The 23,768-nt window shown below is 40.2% G+C and overlaps 1 protein-coding gene across 1 annotated transcript; it reads right to left on the reverse strand.

Moving 5' to 3' along the window:
- Window positions 1–1,106: 1,106 nt before the first annotated feature.
- THOC7 (THO complex subunit 7) lies at window positions 1,107–10,231 on the reverse strand. The gene is made up of 8 exons (XM_082321045.1): window positions 9,984–10,231; window positions 9,329–9,446; window positions 8,361–8,488; window positions 7,916–8,002; window positions 6,327–6,384; window positions 3,091–3,157; window positions 2,900–2,969; window positions 1,107–1,670 (listed from the first exon to the last, which is right to left on the reverse strand). Exons 1-8 carry the CDS (start codon window positions 10,000–10,002, stop codon window positions 1,603–1,605), a joined length of 615 nt encoding a protein of 204 aa, XP_082177171.1. The 5' UTR covers window positions 10,003–10,231; the 3' UTR covers window positions 1,107–1,602.
- Window positions 10,232–23,768: the final 13,537 nt, after the last annotated feature.

A 23,768-nucleotide genomic window follows, 5' to 3' on the forward strand; every position in this document is an offset into this window, starting at 1 on the left:
TGGTGGGGTGGGGTGAGAGGCAGAAAAGGCCTTGACTCTGTGCAAGCCCTGCTCAGCAGTAACGAAAACATCCCTGTATTGCCAACACTGTTTTCAGCACAAATCCAAACCATAGCCCCGTACTAGCGACTATGAAGAAAATTAACTCTACCCCAGCCAAAACCAGCACAGGGCTGCACTGCACCACTGAAGTTGTATGACTTCTCGTTCCGCTGGCTTCCCTTAGGAAACTTGGAATGAGAACAAAACAAACTCAGATATGTCTGTTCAGCCCAACGCACGCAGATCCACAGCCCCTGAGAGTGGGGATTATATGGCATTTAGACTATGAAAAACCAAAGGCACAATCCTGGAAATCCCCCTCAGCTGTCACCTAGTTTGAGAAGGAGGCTCTACTCTGCATAAAATCATCATTTTACTTCAACCGTGTATGCTTATGACTCAGTCTGAGCGAGATCCAAAATGTGTTCTTTTACCCAAACCAGTGGAAGGCTTGATTTAACAGGTGTTGTAGAACATGGCTAACAGGTAGTGACATGACCTACTACTGCCCCTTGTTCCTTCCTCCCTGCCTTACAAAAGCTTAGAGCCTCCTCAAGTCTCTTCTCTTGTTGGGAAGGTTGAAACCTGTATTTCCTACCTCCCAGCAGACTGCTCGGACTGCAGGATGAGCCGGGTGGATAGATTCCACCCTCCTTATTAATACTAAAATATCTGAGATTCTTTAACATTATGACTGCCGCTCTACTGCTTTGGTTTGTCATCATGAGAAAGGAAGGGTTCCATCATCTATTTCAGGAACTATGATTTATTTCATAATAGTCAATTGACAGATAAAATCCCAAAGCAGATAATCAATGGTATCAGGATTAGATTCCTGGTTCTACGAGAACAAAGCTTTTAAATTGCAGTTTTAAACATGTGACTTTTGATGTGGTTGCACAGAACACAGCATAATGAGGCTCAGATCACTGCAGTTCTTTATCACCTTAAGGAAAAAATGAAGTTAGCAGTATGATTTTTGTTTACACCCCTTGACAAGCATTAATTCTAAAGAGGTAATTTGTTTTATAGGAAACTAGCAAATTCTAGTCTATTCACAGGTGAGTTCTAAAATGGCAGCTACTTTGAAAAATTAAGACCCTACGTAGTTCAGTTTTAGGTCCCATCTGGACTAGGATACGGAAGCTGGGACTCATGCAAAGATGCACTGCCTTCAGTCCAATGTCAAGTAAGAAAAGAAGCCCTTACTATCAGGCTCAATGCCTACTAAAACCAGGAAACTCTTTGTAAACACCTTTTATTGACAATGTTTTGCAAACACCTTAGTTCACAAGTACTGTGCAGAAGCCTCCTCCCTTGTAAAACAAAATATATTTCTTGTCACAAATTACAAAGTTTGTGGATTAACGCAAAGTGCCTGTCTGCACAGATCTGTAACTGTTTTCCCCTGAAGCATGAGCAAAACAAGTATTTTTGTTTAAAAATTCACAGAAGCAGTAGAAAACTGTTTTTTGGCTCCGTCTCTCTTACTGCTGGTTTCATCACAGAGTGAAGACACTTGGACCTTCTTCAACCATATAGTCAGTCTTCATATTACATCTACTGTTTGGTCTCTGTTTCCATCTGAGTTTCTTGAGATTCTTCAGCTTCTGAAAGTTTTTCATCATCTAAAATTCAATATTACTGTTAGTCAAATATGCTTGGTTATATTTACAGGCTATATTGCAGAGCTGTCCCCCACTTAAATATTTTATGTTGATTGCCTTAAATGTGTAGTTGAGTATCTCATTATACAAAATGCTATGTTCAAACAAACAAAAAAAAAATCCTTCAAAGTTTTTAAGGCTGTTAGCTGTAACAGCTATTGCAGGAAACATGGGGTAAATCCTATAGTATCAATTCAAGCAAACAGTACCGGATTGCTTCAAATTACATGCCTTCTCTTTGCCTATTAATGGTTTATTTCAAACTGAAGCTGTGCCTTCCACTAAAATGTTACTTCCTTCACAAAATTCTAGAAGCTGAAAGGTAATCTATACATTCATGTGAAAATGTATTTTAGAGACTAATACTTAAGCAAGTGTTAGTAACACATAATAACAATAACCTTCTGCGAAAGCGCACCTAGGATTAACAGTTCATTCTGCTTAAGAAGATCTAGACGGCCTTAGAGAATGAAAGTCTACTCTTATAGCCATCTATGTACGTTAATCAGGCCACGCTCAAAGGCTATACCAGTTGTTCCATCTTGGAAAGACACAGCAAAAATCCAGCAAATAATATTTAAAACAATATTATTCTTATTAGAGCATGAAAACTAAGCACTGATTTGAAAATATTAAGTGTTTGTATGACAAAAGATGAGTATGACTAAATTCCTGAATTTAGCTCTCGGGTATGACAGTTCTAGTCCCTGCTCTGTTACAGACTCACTGTCTGAGGAGGTAAGTCATTTAGCTTTCCTGTATTCCAATTCCTTTTTAGTAAAGCCTCAAATGACACCATGATGGCAGTGACATGTTCAAAACTACTGAAACAGGAATTATACAAATAAGTTTGGAAACTGTGCACAAGAATACTTTTCTCCAAGAAATACTTTTTCTATTTAAAAAAAACCAGCCTCAAATTGCTGTTCTCCATCCCCACATTTTAAATAAGTCTGTTGCCTACAGATTAATCTGAAGCTAGTCAGGAAACGACATGGTGGCTAGCTTGTAGAAGAAAAAAATTCTGAGCAGTCTCAGGCTCTGGATTACCACTGGGAAAAAAAATTCTGCCGATGCCAGAGGTCACCAACCTCAATTGCACATAGGGAGCCCACTGCTGGAAGCTGTGATTCCTCTTGACTCGCTGAAACCCAACCCAGTTATATATATCACCTAGGAACACCACTTACTTTCCAGGGTTTGCTGAAGCTCGTGGATGGTGCTCAGCAGAACATGAAACTGCTTTCTTCTCAGCTCCAACTGGAATGATAAAAATATATATTTTAGGAAACAGAGAGCACATACAGTCAAACAACCCATAGCAGGTTCTCCATTAATTATGTTCCTAACTATTATATAACAATCTCTATGAAAAACCTACCTTATCTTCAACATTTTCTTTAATGTGAGAAAGATGTTGAAGTTCTTTTCCCAAAGCTTCTAGCTGCCTGAAAAGAAATTGTCATAGTATTTTTAAAAAGTTCGGTAAAATTCTTGAAAAATAGATTTGAACTAAGTGGAGGAAAAGAACCATTAAATAAACAGCATAGGTAAAGAAAGCATAACAAATGAAATGACATTAGAGGTAAGGCCACTTCACATAAATGTTTAACTATTATGTCATAAACTTGTAGTTTCAGGACTTGTACAGAAAACAAGGCCTCCAAGCTGGAATACAGTTGTACACTGGGCATTCAGACTGTAACAATTCAGTCCGGCCACAAACATGTTATTTACTTGACCATACAGTGAAAGTTAAAAAAGTGGGTTACATTGAACACCCATGGCATTTTCATAGGCTTCGCTACTTCACAGATTTCTTTATGTTGACAGGAGTAGATTAAATAAAAACATAGCATTGCAGGGAGAATGTATTTGATAAACCTCCATACCCAACATACAAACACAACAATTCCCAGACACAACAACTGATGAGACACATAGTAAAGTACCTTATCTCGGGCAATGGCCAGACCAGACAGAGTAGTAGATAACATGTAGGCTTTACGGTAGGCCTATGTAGAATAATCCACGTTTTTGATGAAACTACATGATACAGCTTATGCCTCAGCACACAGAATTTAACACTGTGACCCATATAAATACGCATTTTCTTCTCAAATGCCAGTTTTTATTTTAATTGATTGCCTCTGGCATTAAGATATAAAGGAAACATGCAACACCTATAATCTTCATTATTATTCATATCCTTTTGAAATACATCATCTTTCAACACCTCTTTGGGATCTTTCTGCAAGCGTTGGATTGTTTTCTGTTCTCACTTGGACTCACCATGGACCACCATGATCCTTTTTGAGGTAGGGCAAAGAATCCTATAATGGAAACAGGCTAACAGCTTCTAGGCTCATACAGTGATTTCGCTAGTATTTGGTCTCTAGTTTCTGGAAGACTTCTATTTGGCCAAATCTTGCTGTTTATACCATGCTGTCAGGTACGAGCAGACTGTGAGAAGACATGCAATTTTTTTCTAGTAACATCCAAGCTACATCTGGAATTTTACTTCTTTTACTTCCCGCTCCAGAGAATCTTTACCTAGCCTTCTCATTTTTGTATCTCCTTTTCTAAGACTCCGTGTCATTTCTCGGTCCTCTCAACTGCTCTTCTGATACTGCATCTAATTTCACCGAGAACACTGCCATTTAGTAGTTCAGCTCCTGTCATTTCCTGAATTGGCTCCTGTGCATTACTTCTGACTAAGCTGGTAACACCTTCTCTTCTTCTGTGCTGGATGACTAGTTGTTCCAAGAGACAGTCTCTTAAAAGCATAAAGAAAGTATTTTTCTGAACTTTGTCCTATTGTGCCATATGACCTGCAAAAGCTCTAAATGTAACTCTCGCAATAAACCATGTCATTTCTCCTCACAAGAAGTTTTCTCAAGCGTTTTTAGTGATTAAGAGTTCCACAAAAAGCGTGACATTGTTAGTGAAGCTTCCTCCGTTCTGATTTAAGGGTGGTCCTTCTTGGTTCACAGTACGATTTTCTGTATACTTTCCTCAAACTGGAGAGAAAGGAAGCCTTGTAATGAAAACATTGGATGAAAACTTCATTTAGTTCCTATATTTAAAATTATTCACTTGGCGAGGTCAGTTAAAGCTACAATACCTATGAACCAAGCTCCCTTTAAAAATGTTCTGTTCTGTTACTATGTCCTACTTCCCCATCTGTAAAATGGGGGATCATACTCTGCTGTAGTTCAAGCTTGTGTCTTTGACTACAGATATGAAGGACTAAGGACGAAAGGGCATATGCTGTAGCCGTTCTTCCAGTGGATGAACACATTGGTATTTCTAACTGTAATATACTCTTCTAAAGAGATGCTAAAATTAAGTTTAAGAAAAGACAAAATGCCAAATTTACTAGCTGTAACTTACCACCAGCCTTTATCTTTGCTCAAGAAACTTATGCTTGGATGTGTTAATCAAAATTAGAACAACCCCTCCAAACCTAAACAACCTGCCATCCTCTAAGAAAAAAGTACTATCATTTAGTTGTTTCCATTCTTAATCAATTGACTTATCTGAAAAACTTCACTTTTAATAATTCTTTATTATGAAGCCTCACTTGATAAACGGCGCATGCTGACTTATGAAGTAAGAAGTAGTCAAGCCTCATAAGAATTGCCTGTAATAATCACAGTTGTGGTAATGAAATCAAGGCACAGAAAAACATGCAAGAAAGAAATGTGCGAAGTATTCTCAGTGGCTTATAGCTATAAAAATCCTACTATTAGGGTAATAATACAATAAAAAAATAAATCTTCCTTTTGCTATAAAAGGCTATGGAATGTGAAAAGACAGCTTCCCTCTGCAATTTCACTGGAAGTGGGCAAGAGGATAGGTGCAAGCTGTGCTTAAATGAGAACAGTAACCCCATGCTACATCTTTCATCAGGTTAAGAAGAACAAACTCATAGGTGCAACGAGTCCTGGAATGTTTCTGTGGCTTGATGAAGTTAAAAAGATTATGTCCCCACAACTGCCCAAAATGACCCAAAAGCACAGACAGTGATCCAAATCCAACGATGACACAAGCAATACTCTAAGTTACATGCAAGACGAGTTGGAAAACAGGTAGGTCTAACCTGCATGCCGGGGCAGGTTATATTGTGGTAGACAACGTAGTAATTTATAACCGGGCATGCAGGAACAACTACTACAAGGAAAACATAAAAAAAACCCTAAGAGCTTTCTCCTGCTTTCTCTCATTCTACCTTACTTGCTTGTGTGTGATGTATTTTGCGTGACTACTGAATCCCTTGCTGGCGTGCTTTACAGCATTTCCCCGCTATCTCTCTTTTCTGAGCAACTCGTACTGTCCTGACATTAGATGTGCATTTATATCTGAGTTCACTTATTCACCTTAACAATGGAAACATTTCAAATACAAAACGATTAGCAATGCTTCTCAACCCATACAGATGGAAATTAATTAAAGAAAACTGATAAGGGTACAATTTTACAACGAAACCCAAGTCTTTCTTGTGTCAAAAGAAATTATATAAAAGCAAAGAAAGGTCAAACTGAAACCAAGGAAATGTCAGACCTGATGACTTCTAGCTTACTGCCTTATTATAATTTAATGCAGTCTCGTACTTACTTCAGTGTTTCATGTCTGTCTGGATGGTGTTGTATGACTTTGGCCAATGCATCATATTCTGAAAGAAATTTAAATAGTTAGTCTAAATAATTCTGAAAGTATAGATTCAAGAACCAAAAATCAGGTGAGATAGAATGCTACAGATTCTTTCTCCTTCTTGAAAAACTGTGATAACATTTTTCAAATTTGTACGTAACACCTTACATATATAAAAAAGTACCTGCAAATATCCATATATAAAAATGTTTATAATTGATACCATGCTATAACATTTCAAAGCAGATGATTACGTCAAAAGAGATTTCAAATAAACTTCAGATATGATTGTAGGCTGTTATCTACTCACTCAAACTTACCCAGTACTAGTGATTCGTAAAGAACGAGGCCATATAACACAACCTTTAGATAGCTCTGTGTTGCTGCACACTTGGTCATTTGTGTATGATTCATAAGCATTGGTTTTAGATAATGCTAATAATTAGATAATGTATATGTACAGAAAAGAGTGCTGATGTTACACATAAACATTTAAGATTTTTAGAAAAAAGTAAAATGCTGCATGAGAAACAACAGGATTTTTTTTAAACAGCATTACACATTCAGAACAATATTATGGTTATATAGGCAACTAACATAGCCATTTCCTGACAGTAAGATTGTACACACACCAACTACCTCATTCACATGGAAAAATCTGTGCTGCAGGATGGACAGAACATATCAAAAAGCAAACACTTCAGACCTGTGTTGCTGAAGATGTAAGAACTCTACATTCCTACCGGTTAAGGTTCTTTTAATTTCCAGTTGAGTCTAAAATTATCCACAAAATCGATCACACAGTTGTATTTAAAACCTTTCACCTGTTGTACTTTTAAACATTTTCTTTTTGCACTTGATTTATCAAGAAAAAAAACCAAATTCTTGCTTCTCCTCAATTGCTAATCTTTCGATAAGACAGTATTACAGGGAAATGCTTTAAGTTTCAATTGACATTATCAGCACATACTTTTAAGAGTAGGGAAAAAATACACCTCTCATAACAGGTATTCAGTAAGGACACATTCAGAGTTGTTGAGTGTGTAACTGGCACCACTGTCTCTGAGCATGCCAAGACATTACCTTCCCTTAAGAGGTGAAGGAATACACTCGCATGATCTTCAGCTGAAGGAATACACTCGCATGATCTTCAGCTGAAGGAATACACTCGCATGATCTTCAGTGCTGGGTGTAGGTCTATTCAGCTCTTGTCTCGCTCTTAATACTGTGCTTTAGTTCTTCTCAAGTCACCTCAATGGTGATAGGATGCTTTCGGGCTTTTTCTTTGGCCTGAAAACATCTCTCTGAACTACTGTTTTAGGTTCTTCTGATGCTGCATGTCATTGAGACCTACTGGTTGAATCTCGCCTGCCTCATCCAGCAAAAACTTTCAGTAGTGGGTGTGGAACCCACCAGACTAAATATAGTATTCACGATGCCAGCATATTCCCTTGCACTTTCAAAAATTTGGAATCTGTTTTCCGATACAATATATTTTAAAAGATAACAAAATAACAAAACTGACCAGTGTAAATACAGATATTGCTCCTTACCCTGCCGATTTTTTCGAATCCTTTTTGCTTGCAGGATTTGTTTTTTGCATTCAGAAATCTTCTCATGTGCTGCAGTTATACTATTTTCTTTAAAAAAAAAAAAATAAAATATAGAGAGTTATATTGAAACCAAACAATACATGTAATCAAGCCATTCTGCTAAATTATAAAAAGATAAAGAGCCGTTTGCAACATGGTGGCCTGCTAGCTCCACCAGCTTCAAAACTTCCATACACTTCAATGGGTTAAAACAGCTTTTATTTGTATGTAATTATATACTGATAAGATGCTTACGGCACATGTATGAGTGCTATCTATTAAGAAAAAAAAAAAAAAAGACAAATCACTCATCATATGTATATATTATGTTCACCAGGACTGGCTCAAGCTTGTTCATAAAAGAGAAATTGTCACACAGAAAACAGTAATATTTTCTCATCTTTACCTATATCCTTATAGATTTTTTCATAATTTTCCATTTCTCTCAGGTTCATATCATACACCAGAAGAGTTTTTCCCATTGAAAATTCGCACTGTGATAAAGTACTCAGCATTCGTTGGTACTGGCTGTAACTGAAAACAGACAGGATATTTATTCCTAAGCAGCATTAAAAATACCTGTTACCTTTACAAAACAAAGCCTCATGTAGCATAAGGAAAGGTAAATAACAGTTATTAAAGAAATAAAATATTTCAAAGATTCAATGAATAATTTTTTGAAAGCGCAGTTAGAAACATTGCGCCCATTAATTCTACCATCATGTCCTCAAAGGTGCAAAGTGAGTATTAAAGCAACAGGCAGATTCATCCAGGGCTTATAAACTTCCCAGCTAAGGCCGGCTCTGTGACCACCGAGATCAGTATTTTAAAACTGCGGTGCTTCTCTGTACACACAATCGTGATATTGTGCCCTCCAGGAATTTATATCCAGTACTAGTATGGACCTCACAGCAGAGCACATTGTCGCTCATCCCTTACCACTTTAGCCTGTTTTCTTTTTTTAAAAAAAAAGAACGGTAGCAGCAGAAATACCAGCAGTACTATCCTCCCCTAACAGGGCAAATACAGAACTGCCAACTAAAATATTCGAGTCATGATCCTGTTATAACAGCGGGACTCCCGGACGGATCACGCAGCGGCACGACAATCCTGGGGGCATTCGAGTGGCGCTGGCAGATTTCATGATACAGCTTGCAGCCCTCAGTAATTTCTGACCTGTCTCTAGTCCTCATCTCCTACCACAGTGCTCGGCGTTTGTACTGGGAACACCACAGGGCCATACTGAAAAGCAGATGTATACATTTTAACAGGGATCTTTCCAAAAAGGATCAAGCCCAGTTTTCCACTGAAATGCGAGCTAGTCGGTTCCAAGACTAAAAAAAAAAAGACAAAAACAAAACAGAAAACAAATACCCTTCTTCTTGAGATCCGGAATTACACCACTTAATGAAACTCTTCACCAACAAATTGATCCGCCTGTCGTCACCAGCACCATCGCCATCGATCAGAAGTCGCTTGCGGATAACTTCATCTGAGGAAAAACTCCTGTTTAATGCTCACGCTATGGCAGCCGCACCCCAGAGCCGAGCGCGGGTCTCGCCCCAGGCCCCCGGGGAACGGTTCCCGGGGCTAACCCGGGAGGAGCTGTTCCACAGGAGGCGGCCCGGGGCCGCGGGCCGGAGCGCGGGGCTGAGGGACCCTGGGGCCCGGGCGGAGGAGAGGCCTGGGGGCGGGGGGCGCCCAAGGCCCGGGCGTGCCCCGGCACGAAGGGCCCGGCAGCGGGGCTGTGGGGCCGGGGCCAGGATGGAGGCCCGTCCGCGGGGTGAGAGGCCGGGGGTCGGGCTCGGGGGGCCGGGGGGAGAGGCCTGAGGCCGAAGCGCGGGGAGCCTTTCGCCGGAGGGCGGCCGGGGCCGTGCGGCGGGCAGCGCCGCGGCGGGCGGGAGGCGAGGCGGGCCCGGCGCCGAGGGGAGCCGAGCCGAGCCCGGCGGAGCGGGCCGGGCAGGGGTCGGGGCGCGGGGCGGCGGGCGCGGGGAGGGAGGGAGGAAGAAGAGAGGGAGGGAGGTCTCACCGTCGGTCACGGCCCCCATGGCGGCGAGTGCCGGAGCCGGCGGGGCGGCGGCAGCAGCGAGTGAGGTCAGCTTCCCACAATGCAGCCGGCGAGAGCGGCGGCCATGGAGGGGGAGGCGGCGGCGGCGACTGGGGCCTGAGCCGGCTGGCGGCGGACGCGCGGCCCGGCGGCGGCGGCTGCTGCGGCGGGGAGGGCCGGCGGGCGAGGCCTGCGCCCCGCGTGGAAGCGGCCCCCTGGCGAGGGGCGGCCCCGCCAGGTGAGGGGCCGACGGGGGAGGGAAGCGGCGGTCCCCGCGCCCGCAGCCAGGCTCCACCTCCCCGCCCCCGCCACCGCGCCCCCGGCCCCGCCGCCCCCCGCCCGGGCCGCCCCGCCATGCCCCCGGCACATGCTCCCTCGCCCTCGACGCGCGGCGGCGGGGAGGCCGCCGGGCCGGGGTGCGCCGCGGCCGCCCTCCCGCCGCGCTCCTGCCTCAGAGCGTCCTCCTGGGGCCGCCGTCGCCGTCGCCCTTGGCGGCCTCATCCTCCCCCGACGGGGCTCCCGCACGGCCTCGGCCCTGCGAGGGTGGCGGCGGCGGCGGTGGCGCAGGGGAATGGGTGGACGGTCCCGCCACGGTGCCCCGCGCCGAGGCGAGGGCGGCGGGAGCCACCGCGGTGGCTGGCCGGCCCCTGTGGCTGGAGGGAGCGGGAGCGGGGGCACCCAGCCCCGGGGTGCCTCCTCCCTGGCGAGGGTGCGGAGGACGTGCCCATGGCGCAGGCGTGAGGGAGCCGGGCTGGCCTCCCCTGGGCCACCCTTGGGCTCATCCCCACTCGATGCTGGGAAGACAAGCAGCAGGGCCCCGGGGGCGCAAAAATCATCATTCTGATACGTTTCCTGGGGAGTTTGGCTGTCACAAGTAGACAGGAACAAAAGTTGTTTCTTCCTACCCTGAAAAACTAAGCGGGCACTGGAAAAAAAGGCTAGAGGTATCTGGAGAAAAGAGATATTAAGGTGTTACCGACACCAAGTGTTGAGTTTTAGGCTTTTGGTCCACCGACTTTGACGCTTGGGCAGTGTTAAAACTGGCAGCGTTACTGTACTACATGTCACGGTGCCGTGAGATGTATATCCAGAGTCTGACACCCTCATATTCCCTCTTCATTTTGGTTTGGACACTTACGGACTTGTTCTGCTCAGCGCTTTGCATTGACAATTTTAGGGTGGTGGAGAAAATCAGGGTAAGAAAAGAACAAAGAGAATGTGTACTATAACCTGTGCTTTCCTGGTTTTAGAGCTGTGAGTGGTTATAATAGGGCTTTTTTGTTCTGGATAGCAGCATTTAACAGCTGTTTACGGACTGGTAGATTGTTTCAAGCTGGTACTTTGTCTTCAATAGGTAAGTGGTCAGATTCTTTGGAAGATGCTATTGGGAAAGCATTACAGGGAGTGGCCATTAAAACTCCACCTGAACTTTTGAGAATAAAGCGTTTCCAACATAGAAAACCTGGATAAGTGATTTCTGTTCTTGAAATTTTTATGTATTATTATGTGATTTGTGAGTGATATAATTTTATGTGAAAACCTAACTCTCTATTCAGTTCTACAAAGTCTGAGCCAAAGAACAGGCCATGAATTCATGAGATATGTATGCGCTATTAAAAAACCTCACTTTTATGAACTCTGAATTTGTTGCCATTTAATATAGTTGGTTTGACGAAAACCTTTGTTTTTCCTAAGGCTTTGGTCACTATGATATAGCCCTAGTGTTTTGGCGAAGGGTGAGAAGAAGACCTAGCTGAACTTCTCTACGCAAACTTTACACAGTGCGGTTTGTCGCTGCCTTTCCCTCTTTATCCACTGATTACCTCTTGGAAGTCTTAAGCATCTTGAAGCATCCAGTCTGACCAAGACTTAATATTTTTCTTGCCTTTCTCTGAGCTCTTTCCATTTTCTGAGCCCTTTTTGTTTCTACCACAGAGAGAAGTTGATCTGAAAACTATTGTAGGTGAAAATCCACAATTATTTATTTAATCACATTGGAATACTTTTATGTTATTTTCTGTCATTTAATCCAATATAATATTTTCTCACTTTTTGTTCATCATTCCAGTGTTGGTCAGATAGTCTTACTAAACTCTCTACAATGACAAATAGATAGTCCTTGAGTAATTAATTTAGAATACAGCAGTCCGTATGATTAGTTAATAATATTTAATGACTTTTATGCAGTTCTTGTCTTCAAATGTGTTACTAATTACAAGATTCTTACAAATTCTCTGTTCTGGGTCTTAGGCTTATAAGAACAGTTTAGGGAACAAAGCCATTATTTTTCTTTTTAAGACAGGGCTTTCAGGCATCATCAATGTTCATTAACTTTTCTCCTTTAGAATTGGAAGTAGAACTTGGTAAATACATCATCAACAGTCTCACTAAGGCTATGTATTGATGCCATAGCCTGTTCTCTTTCCTGTTCCCCTTTGCCATTTTAAACATCCACGAGATGATTTTTCCTAGGAAGCCAGTTCCAGCTTGCTGGGTTTCTATACGCGCTTGAGTATTCACTATGCCTTCAGAGTCTTCTTTGGATTTGCTCCATTTCCAAGTGGAGTCCCTCATCTTGTAAGTATGAAACAACCCTTGTTTCACATGTATGGAGTGCGTGTTGCACCAGGCTGTATACAAGCATGTTTTTTCCATTAATTCAGTGTCAGGTATGATGTAGATCTCTGGAGCAGGGTTGACCTACTCTTATTTATTTGTCCTTCACCAGTTCGTGTATTGTGTGCAGATTCTATCAGCTGCAGTCTTTTATATAATCCTTCAGCTGACTGGCAGGAATAGAGTAGCATTGGACCTTCCTTAAGGCATCAGTATTGGAGATTCATGCAGTAGGAAAAAATGTCTTGCACAGGGCATAGCACATTACTCCGTGCCAGCTCTTTTGGAATACGTACCTGTGCGTGCAAGCTTTCCAGCAAGGTAAATGTGATGTTGTTTTCCATCCTTCCTTGAATTCCTTTATGTATGCCACATGGTAAGACCCTGAAGCAGCTTATACATAATAATTTGTTGCACACCTGTCCTTGTCAAAAGTGTTAAATGATCCTCTGTAACGTTTCCAGGTGACTCTGGATACAAGAAGTATAAGCTAGGTAAGTTTAGTACTGCAAGATGTTACATGTGTGTGGAACTAGCTCAGATTTTTCATTAGTATCCTTTTTTTTTTCCCCTGAAAAAATGGCTTTTAAGTACACCAGATTTTTTTTTTTTTTTTATTGAGGAAATCTGTTAATGTGGAAGTTTTCTTTCCTGAAAAAAAAAATCTATGAGATTCAAAGTTTAATGTGACTCTATACCTCCTCCCCTTTTCTTTAACTGTGTATATATATTTTTTTTCCAACGGCAGAAAAAATTAAAGGGGAAGAAGCTTTTTATAGTATTCCAGGCTATAATGAGCTATGATTTTTAGAGCTAAGAAAACAGTTTTAACTATTGATGAGGTGGATTTAAAATATTTTTCCTAAGCCTCCCTAATAATTTATGAGGTGGTTTTAGATTCCAGGTTTTCTTCATGTTGAATAACTTCTAAATCAGACTGTTGTGTGGCACTAAATCCTACAGAGATCTAAGTATAGTAGGTCAGAAACTACAAGGTATTTTTATCCAGTCCAACCTATATTCTTGTCAGAAAGCCATACTAAATTTATTTAGCGAGACCTATTTTCTGTAAGCCTATGTTTAGCATTACTTTTTACCACCATCCTTTATTTCTTTGTTGATTATGTACCGTGATTTTGTGCAAGACTGATATCAAGCTAACCTATTGGTGTCACCCTGTTTTCTCATTTTAAATTATGTTAGAGTGTTATATTTTCTTTGCACTCTTCTTTAGCCTTACCGTTTACTGAAAACTAGCATCAGTGTTTCAAGAGCTTGTCATCTCGTTCTGTAAAAATTCTTAGACACTGGCTGTCTAGTTCTGCAGATATTAAAATATTCACTTTTGGCAGATAAACCTGAAATTTTTCAATCCGATAAAAAAGTAGTAGGGTTTCTTTCTTTTTTTTTTTCCTAGATACTAAGCAGTGTGGTTCTTAGCCTTGTAAAAAGCTTTCCTAACATGGACCCTTGTGCTTCTGCAGAGCTAGCACATTTTCATAGAATTACAACATAACAAGAGAAGGGAGAGTGAAAATACTCTTTGCAACTCTAGTGACAATAACAATAATTTAAAAATGCAACATTTTATTATCCGAACAGTAATCAATTTTGCTGTCTACTGCCTGTGTTACCAAGATTGATTAAACGTACTGTTAATACCGTACTTTAAAAACCAGGCTCCTATCAGATAATAATGTAACCACAAGTTGTGGGCTACGGAATTGTTTTTATTTCTTATTTTTCACTTTGTAACTGAAAGAAGCTTGTAAAATTCCAGAATTTTTGATAGAAGCACTTTGCAAAATACAGGTCCTGGAAATATTTTGTTCATTAGAAAGACATTTCATTGCTACTACTTTTCTCATGAAGGGAGACAAAAGCTTGTCTTAGTCGTTTAAAAAAAATAGTGCTGCATGGTCCTTTTAATTAACTTTTTCCGTAGTAAGGGCTCTGTCTCTTGGTTAATCTAGATTATACAGGTGGCGTTCTGATATTGCCCTTTTTCAGATATCTTCGCAGGAATTATGTAACAGCTTTCTACATTTCATATCTGGATCCTAGTGAATATTTATGAAGCTTGAAGATCAATTATTGTACATTTTAAGGTGATCTGTCACTAATTTATTAAAGCTTGTCAAACTCATGTTGAAACTACATGATACTGGAAATGCGGATATTCAGTGTAGAAAACTGAGCTTACGGGTGCAGGGATGTGCCCAGCAAATGAAAGCACGCCTTGCATGCGTGTCCAAAGGTGCTTTAATTGAGGCAGTGGAATTATCAGAAGTCAGAAGTGGTACGCTGGGTCGTGATACCTGTTCCCAGTGACTTGGTAGGTTCCCACTTGGCAAGAAAGTCAAGGTGTTTTAACAGGTATCTCATGAAACTCTGTGTCATGAAACTGCTGCAAGATGGATTAGATGGCTAGATTTTTCTTTTAATCTGAAAATCGTTAACATTGTAGACTTCAGCTGCCTGTGCAGTGCCTCGGAGATCCCACACGGTGTCTGCATTCTGTGATTTAAAATGACTGTCAGGTAATTTTAGGGTGGCGTTTCGTGTTTCCTGTATTTTGTAAGGAAGCAGCCATTTATTCTTTTGGAATTGTTTTTGGCAGGATTAGTCAGTTATCTAGTAGCCTTTTGTTGGCAGGATGTTTTCAGTCTGGCTTTCTTTATTTTATTTTTTTTCCTAATAAAAAAAAAACGGCGTGTTTTTATTTTTCCTTCCCCAATCCCTCAATTCTTGGGTTTGGTAGCATTTACCTTGTGCCCTGAAGATCATCAGTGGCGTACCAGAGTTTTCAGAGGAAGAGGTGGATGTTGAATGAGGTTTTACACTGACTAAGAAGAAGAATTTGTCTCTGTTGGCATCGGGCCAAATGGTAAATGTTTGTATTTAACTGTGGCTTCAAACATTGGATGAACAATAAGAGAGTTGTGAATATCGTATTTACTTGTATCGCGTTTAAATAAATAACTGTTAGTGCTACTGAGGAAATTCTGCACAAAGATTACAAGGGAAAACAGGCATTTCCTCCTTTGGAAAGCAGCTCTTGCCCGACTTCAGAGCGGCGTTTTCTGAATCACGTGGCCAGATGCTTTGACTCGGCTAAGAAAGCTGAATCAGAGCTATTGCGCAGCTTCTGAGTCAGCTTTTCAAAGTTTAAAAAAGTTGGTGGGTTGGGTTTGGTTTGTGTCATTATTTTTTTTTAAAAGCAGTCCAAATCTGTAAAAGAAGACCTAGAAATTTTACAAGGCTTTGAGTTTGGCTGCGCCATGGAGAGATGTTGGAAGAAATGCTTCTATCTCAGAAGATGAAGAAAGAGAGTATCGGGTCTATATCGATAAACATATGTTTCTCGTTTTAAATTGGGTTTATATTTTGCTTTGGATTATTTTATGGTTTATTTTCTTTTAATAGAGTAACTGTGTCCGTGGGTAGTGTTTAAGCACAGCTACAATTTACAGTTCCCATAAAACATGATACACTGAAGCATGTTCTCACCTCCTGATTTCTGACTGAAGTACAAGCCTGAGCAGTGTAACAGAAATAATCGGAGGCATGGTCGCATGCTTTGGTGACGCCTGCTCAGTTTTAGCTTTTAGTATGTCATATGTTAAATGAAAACATTGAACTTTGTTTCTCACCATCGTTGTCCTACCGCTAGTGCCTGGAAGCAGAGTAAAACCCCAAAGAGAAGTTGTGGCCTTCTTAGGAGGAAGGCATGCTCTCCTCAGTTTCTTTTTCTTTTTTGAGTGGGCCAAATGTAGCTTCTAAACTATTGCTTCCATTGCCCTCAAGTATTTCAAGAGATGTATGATGAGAAGATAACTGGTCTTTTCCAGCAGAGACTCTCAGATCCAGAAGGGGCAGATCCAGGTTATGGCATTTCCCTACCTTTCTCAAGCTGGTTGTACCAAAGGGAAGGTTGGTCTGGCTGAGGCCAGTTGGGTTGTGTTTCTGTGAAGGTGGAGGGGGCCAAATGCTCTAGTATTTGCTGGTGTTTCATTAAAATTATACCAGCCGGAGCAGCTTGAAGGAGATGATGAATCTGCACATTTTCTACTCGGTAGCCAAAGTAGGAATGCGCTTAAATCCTGCCTATATCCAGGGCTAAGCACCTTTCTCTAGGGAGCCTTTCGGATTCACGCTCTCTTGAAATTAGTATCATAAGCCCTTTCTTTCAAGAAGGGAGCAAAGGTCAATCTTTGCTTTCAAAACCCAGGAGGTGGCAATGGTTCTGGTTCCCTTTTCGTCATTAGCAGAGCTGTTATCCGCTAGACTGCTCACCACGTGTGTGGGAGACTTCAACCCAGCTCTCCTCCTTCCTGAGGGGATTAATGCCCATAAGTCTTTCCATCAGAGTCAATTTTGTAATCACCAGGCTGTTGACTAGCATGATGCGGTGTCGCTGACAGAAAGACCGAACACGACTGTACAGCCCAACACAGAGGTATTAGATGACCGAGGACTAAGGCGTTTAAGGAAATAATCCCTAAAAACAAACTAGTAGTTTCAGAAGTGCAAGAGAAAAACATGCAAGTGTGGCAAAGATAACATTTGAAGACCAGATTCTGTTCAAAGATGTATGAGTGCCTTCCTGGGAATTTCCGAATTTTATGTACAAGCAGGAATAGAATTTGGACTTGAAAAGCATAGGTAAACGGAAGAAAACAAGTTGTGGAATAAAATGATCTGCTTCGTAAACTGTTTTGGTGGGTTGAAAAAAATAAATAGAAAAATTAATGTCAAACGTTGGGAAAAAGAGGAATTGGACATAAAATATGGTCTATATAAAGTATGTATATACGTATGTATTTATATATACATGTACATTTTCAGTTGAGATATGAAAGTGGTTATATGTGTGCCCAAAACAGTAAACCCAAAATGTTATTTCTCTTAATAGTATTTACAAAACTCCCAAAGTAACTTTTCTTATAATAATGTTTTAGTAGAGACTTTATATAAACAAGCATTCAGGTTTGCTTGTTGTTTTTTCTTTTGCAAAACAGTGCAGAATGTTTGAAAACCACGAGGAGCTCTTTTTGGTCCTCTGCCTTTTGCCTTTATTTTAATAAAAATTTAAATGTTGATTATGCATGGAGAGAATTGAACTAATAAAAGAGGCAAGGCACATAAATTGGGTTTTGTAACTTAAATGAATAAAGATTGGCTTGTAAGAGATGAGAGTAAAACAAAGCCATGCTAATAATAACTACAAGTATGCACCTGTGATTTAGTGGTTCATTGTAAATATTTTCACTTCAGTTTCATTCCAGTGTCGCTTTGGCAGTTATGGGTTGGTTGGGGTTTTTTTCATTTTTGAGATCTGCTTGTGGTTTTTGGTGTGTGTGTGTCTCTCTCTCTCTCTATATATATGTAAAGTTAGGATGGTGTTGAACAATACCATATCCTGAAATAAAATTGTGTGCATGTATATTACAATAAACCATACGGGATTTTTTTTTTTTAAATGTCATGAATTTGAAATTTAATGTTAAAAGTACCTAAATGGCACTTGAGCTGCAGCCACTTTGCTGGGATTGGAATAGGAGGATATTTACCGTCAGGTTTTCTAGTAAAGCTTTTCTTTCCTGTTGTTACGTGAAAGACTTGCACAAACAGGAGCAACTGACTGTCATTGTAGTTTATCTCATCAAACAAATGGAAGGAAATAGTTCAAGAGCTGCTGTTTTCAAATATGTATGTTAAAGAAGTCTGTCCTGGTCTTGCAAGCTCTTGAACCGATTTTGAGCTTTACTAGTCCTCTCAAATGTTGGCGTAGACTTGTAATATGATGATGATACAGCTAACAACTTTCCTAATGACTGGATTATTATTATTGAATCTTCTTTATTTGTAATTGCCTCTTTATAGAGTCTGTTCCCCATCGTGTCTTTCTAGGACTGGCCTACTAAATTTGGCACAGAGAGTTCCAACTCTAAGAGAGCCATTTTGCAACCTACATTTTCTTCTCTTTCTGCTTGTATCAGTGAGTATAATTGCTATTCTTTATCTTTTTTTCTGGTGGTGGTTCTCCTTGTTGCTCTTCTGTGGAGATGGATGCTATGAGAATGTGCTACTCCCTCAAAGAGGCCTCTTAAAGTTATTCGGCAAGTATAGTCGTCTTTAAATAAGCAGCTGTTCTCTGTTGCCTTCTGTGCAGGTGGTGTCTTTCAGGCAGCTGCAATACTGTCATTGCTTGGGGAAAAATAAGTAATGGGTAGCCCGAGCACAAGACAGCTCCTAGTAGGTACGGGTAAGGTACAGGGCTGTTTGTTGTGGTCGAGAAAAATATTACAGTAATTCATGTCAAAATATGATGGTTTTTTTTTTACAAAGCTACAGAAATAGGAAAATATTACTTTAACTGTGTGTCACTGTAGTTAAAGAAGAATGATTCCTGCTAATCCAGTTGTCAGCAGGGCCCAGACTTTGCTAGGCTTCATAATCCTTTTTGTTGACAAAGGAGGGAAGAGTCATTGGAAATTCCATGATCTCTTTCGCCAAAAATCATCTGATGTCAAGTCAAAGATCTTCCCAGGCAAGTGTCTTCATCAAGAGGAGTGCTGAGACTGTGATATAGTTGTCTGTTGTTATCAGAGAGTTTAAAGCTTAAGAGTAAAATTTGCATTAGAAATATAAATGCTTCAAAAATAGAAAATGTAACTATTGAGAGTTTGTGTACATAAATATAATATTGAAGGATATAAAAAAGATAAAACTCACTTTTATGTGGTCATATTTTGTGAAGATTTACTTTGATACTTTCAGATTAATTTTTGACATTTTGTTTTTCTTGCCATTTGGTGAGTGCTTTTCTGTGTTTCTAGTTCTTCACCAGCTCTTCTTTGTGCACCATCTCTGATATCAACAGGAAAGTGCACAGTTTTGCTGCAGGGCAATGGGGCCAACCTCCTTTTTATATTTGTGCTCACACCATAATAGTGACATTTTATTATCTCAGGAACATGACTTGAATTTTTAAAGTGATAGGAATATCATATATACTTTTGCTTGGTTTATTTATAAGTACAAAACACTACATATGGAAGGAGTGCCTACTGCATTCCAGCTGAGCTTTCTAAACTTTGTTAGATAAAAAAATGCATACATTATTAAGGATCCTGAGTTTCTGAAAATCAGACTGCTAGGTCTTCTTTAGTCTTGAAATAAAGTATTAATTAACTGCACACAGGCAGGACAACAGGGTCTGTATTGAACGAAATTAGGAGAGAGGAAGTGTGGAGACGCCAGTGAAATTGCTTAAAGATCTGAAAAACATGGTGCATAAATAAGTGCCAAAAGAAGGCAATTCCTTAAGTAAGGGGGACTGAGAAGACAGATCTATTGAAGAGCGTTGCAAAGCGGGGAGGGGGGCGCTTATGGCAGGTAGGGAAAGAAATGGGTCAAATTGCAGCAATGAAGATTCAGCATGGACAAACACAGTTTTCTAGTGGAAGTATTGAAACGTTGGAATAATCACCTGCGGGGACAGTGACGCTTCCATTGCCTGAGGTCTTTAAGAACAGGTTCGATTACCCGTGTTGTTCCCACCAGGTAGTTTAGTTATCATGCCCTGGGGCTGAGTGACGGACTATCTGACCTTTGGAGGTTCCTTCCATCCCTCCTTTGGTTAACAGACCTCTTACTACACATCGCACAGATTTTAATAAGATCAGAGTACAAGACTGGTACGCGCTGAAACCTATTTCCCACCTCTGTGACCTGTTTAGCTGTTCTATTTCAACTGGAATTTGTTTTATCTATAAGAAAGGCTATGGTAGTTGTCAAGTAAAGGTCGTGTTTTTCAGTGGGTTTGGATTTTTGGGGGGTGTTTCTTGCATGTCATCCTGCAGGACAATGCTATAGCAAGTACCTGTCCTCCTCCCATTTAAATAATACTCTTCTCTGCTGTAGTGTTGCATCCAGGGCAGTTATAGAATTGCTATTCTACTTGGAAAAACTAAGAGGACTCTTGGAGTGGCTCGTGGGGAAGAAGTGTGGCCTGAGTGTGGATCTGAATGAGCAATTGTTCCAGCTGGCTGCATGCATGCATGAGGTAGAAATTGTTGATTTCAATAGACTGCTGCTTGACATTTGGTTCATACGTAGGTAGCCGTGTTCAACAGTGAGTTTTGTAATCCCACTTAATTTCATTTTATCTGTGAATATGTATCCCCTTAGGAAAAATTAATTTCTTAGTGGGACTAGCAGTAAGAGGAGGTATACTGTGTGACCTGGAGGTTGTATATCTATTGCAACAATAAATGTCAGAAGAAATCTTGTGTTTTTATAATGCTTCATTACCAGTCTTCTTGACCATGAGCAGAAGAGCGAGGAAACTGGAGAACTGATTTCTTCACAAGACATTATTAGCCATAGCTAATAAATTATTTTAATAGCTAAAGAGTATGCTAGCACTTACACAGCTGTGGCTTCATATCTGTGTATGGTTTGCAGAGAAGGTAACTGCTACTGGGAATGTGTTAAAATGCAAATTATTATGTTCTCCAGGTAAAGAATAACAAAAAAATCCTTCCTTTTATTCAGTTAAAGAGTATCTAGTGGTTGGTTGATTAATGCTTGAGTATTGAGTGCCCTATTAATAGCTACATAAGTAGTAGTAGTTAGAAAAAGATATGATTTTTATATAGTATAATAAACAGCTGTGAATTAATATAGTATATAAATATGTGTCAAATTTACAGTGTATAAGAAGTAGTGCTGGCTTGGGTGGGCTTTTGTAGACATTTAAGCCACTAGTATATTTGGGTCAGTATGAATGTATTTCTTAAAATGAAAATCTAAAGGTTTTTAAATTAAGTTTCATGTCACTAGACAGACATTTTTAATCTCATTAGTATCACTAATGTCATTAATGTTAAAGCTTTGTCAGCATTTTTACACAGGTAGTCTTTGAAAGGTGACTTGCATCTTCAGCTAATGATGAAATTTTGTATTCAGTTTCTTAGCATGGCCTAGCCTGTTTCTTAGCAAACAATCTGAAACACAGGACGTACTTGAAAAGGAGTATAGTGCTATTTTAGGTACATTTTCCCCACAGGTACAACTTAAGTGTTTATAACAAAATGCAATTGCAGTTGTTGGAGACAAGCAGGGAGACATCGGGCAAATGCTCATTAGTCAGAAGGCATGTTAAGAAGAGAAACCCAAATAATTTAAATTTTCAAGCTAGTTGTAACTTTCTAGAATGTGAGTTCTTGGGGTTTTTTGAATGGGATTAACATTTCTTTCATTGCTCTAACATTTTTCTCCTTCCCATTACTGTGTTTGATGTGAGGCCGTGTGCTCTGACTCTAGATGGCAGTCACTGGTAGGCAAAGGGAAGAATCGTTCTGGGTTGCTTGGCTTGGGCCCTGCAAGTCTCTGCACACGTTGGCTTCTCTAGCTGGAATTTTTATGGTGTTGGACAGCAATAAAAGTGTCACCTCAGCTTCTCTCCCTTCTGAACTGCAACAGAGTTACTATGAAGAAAGAGAAAAAAAAAGGGGCAAAAAATAAGAGAAACTGAGAAAATGTTGTAGTGAAACATTCACAAAAGAGAACTTTAGTAATGCTGACAATAGTGAAGAGATTTCTTTTATATCAGCAAGACTCTTGTCCTAGATTAATAGAAATGAATTTGTTTAGAATGGAAGAAATACCAGTTTCCCACTAAATTCAGTTTCAAAGAGTAAAACAGATTGACCAAGGTGCAACCAGGGATAATAGGAGTGGAGGAATGTGTGGTTGTAATCTCATTTAATCGAATGAGGATTTCCTCAGTCTCAGGGGCACATGTTGGAGAAATAGTTCTCTTTTTGCTTAAGACCTTGTGTCTTCCACCAGCGCCCTGTCCCCCCATCCTCCTTTCACGGTGTCCATCCTCTCTGCATTTCCAAACTCCTTCCCGTCATTTTACAGGTAATTGCTTTCCTTCATACTTGTTAGCAATCTGTCTTTTGACTCTCCGCTCTCTCTCTTATCTTTAAAGTAGGACGGGCTTTAAGTTTTTTCTCTCCCTTTCTTTGTATAGGTGCTGTTTGCCTTTCTAACTCATCACCACTAAACAGTTTGATGTAACATTGCACTTAGAAAAGGCAGCAGCACTCAAGCAAATGAACAACAGTTTCTCAGCACTTGCTGTGTCGGGGTGATTGCGCTTCATGAGATGAATGCTGCTTGATAAGAGAGCTATTGTTATAATAAATACAGTTCAAACCCAGAAATTAATCTATACATTTTATTGATCTCTGGTTTCAAACGCAGTGCCAATTTACAGTCTTGTTTACGTATGTACAAATCCCCAGAAACTCTTTGGAAAGCACTGGAGTCATTCTGGATTTACAGAGGTATACTTAAGATCAAGTTTTGGCCTTCAGTTTCAATAATAAGAAAATGATTTACTGTTGTATTGCGTATTGTATTAACTACCAGCATCAGGAAAGGGACTGTGATCCTGGAAGCGCTTTGCAAATATTCTGCAGGACATTTTTTGCACTAAAAATGAGTAACTGAAAATCGGAAGATCTTGATTTTTGCTTAATACAGTCCTAGCAACAAACTTTTAATTTCTGAATATACTAGTTTAACTGTGGAAAACTACTGATTTTTTAAAGGAAAGGTGCTTTAGTTGCAGAAAAATGAAAAAAGCAACCAAATCTTTAATTAGGTCTTTATTTTTACATGTTTATAATGAAAAATACCATTGACTTTTTATGCCAAGTTTTGCAATTCACAGTCAGTGAATTCAAAGTGCATTTCCAGAGCCAGTTTGAGAAATGTGGACTATCGTTTGTGAGGGAAAGCTTTCTGAGAGTTAGCAGTAATTTAGTACAGTTTCCTATGAGGAGTTCATGTGCCAGAAAGACAAGACAGAGATAATTCTGGTATTATGTCAAGATTATCTATTAGGATGACAGGTATCACAGTCCCTAGTAGTTTGCACAGTACGGAGATAATGAAGAGTGATGCTTTCTGTTCCCAGCCCTGCCTTGGGCCTGGTAGGTAACTGGGGGCAAATCACTCCTCCTTCCTCAGTTTCTCTGTCTGTAGAAATGATGATAATGATGTGGATTATTTTGGTGTTTGTTTTGAGATCTAAAGGGAATACCTAGAAATGAAGCAGTAGGAACATGG

This window comes from Platalea leucorodia (genome assembly GCF_965183815.1).
Source record: "Platalea leucorodia genome assembly, chromosome: 9".
Taxonomy (NCBI): domain Eukaryota; kingdom Metazoa; phylum Chordata; class Aves; order Pelecaniformes; family Threskiornithidae; genus Platalea; species Platalea leucorodia.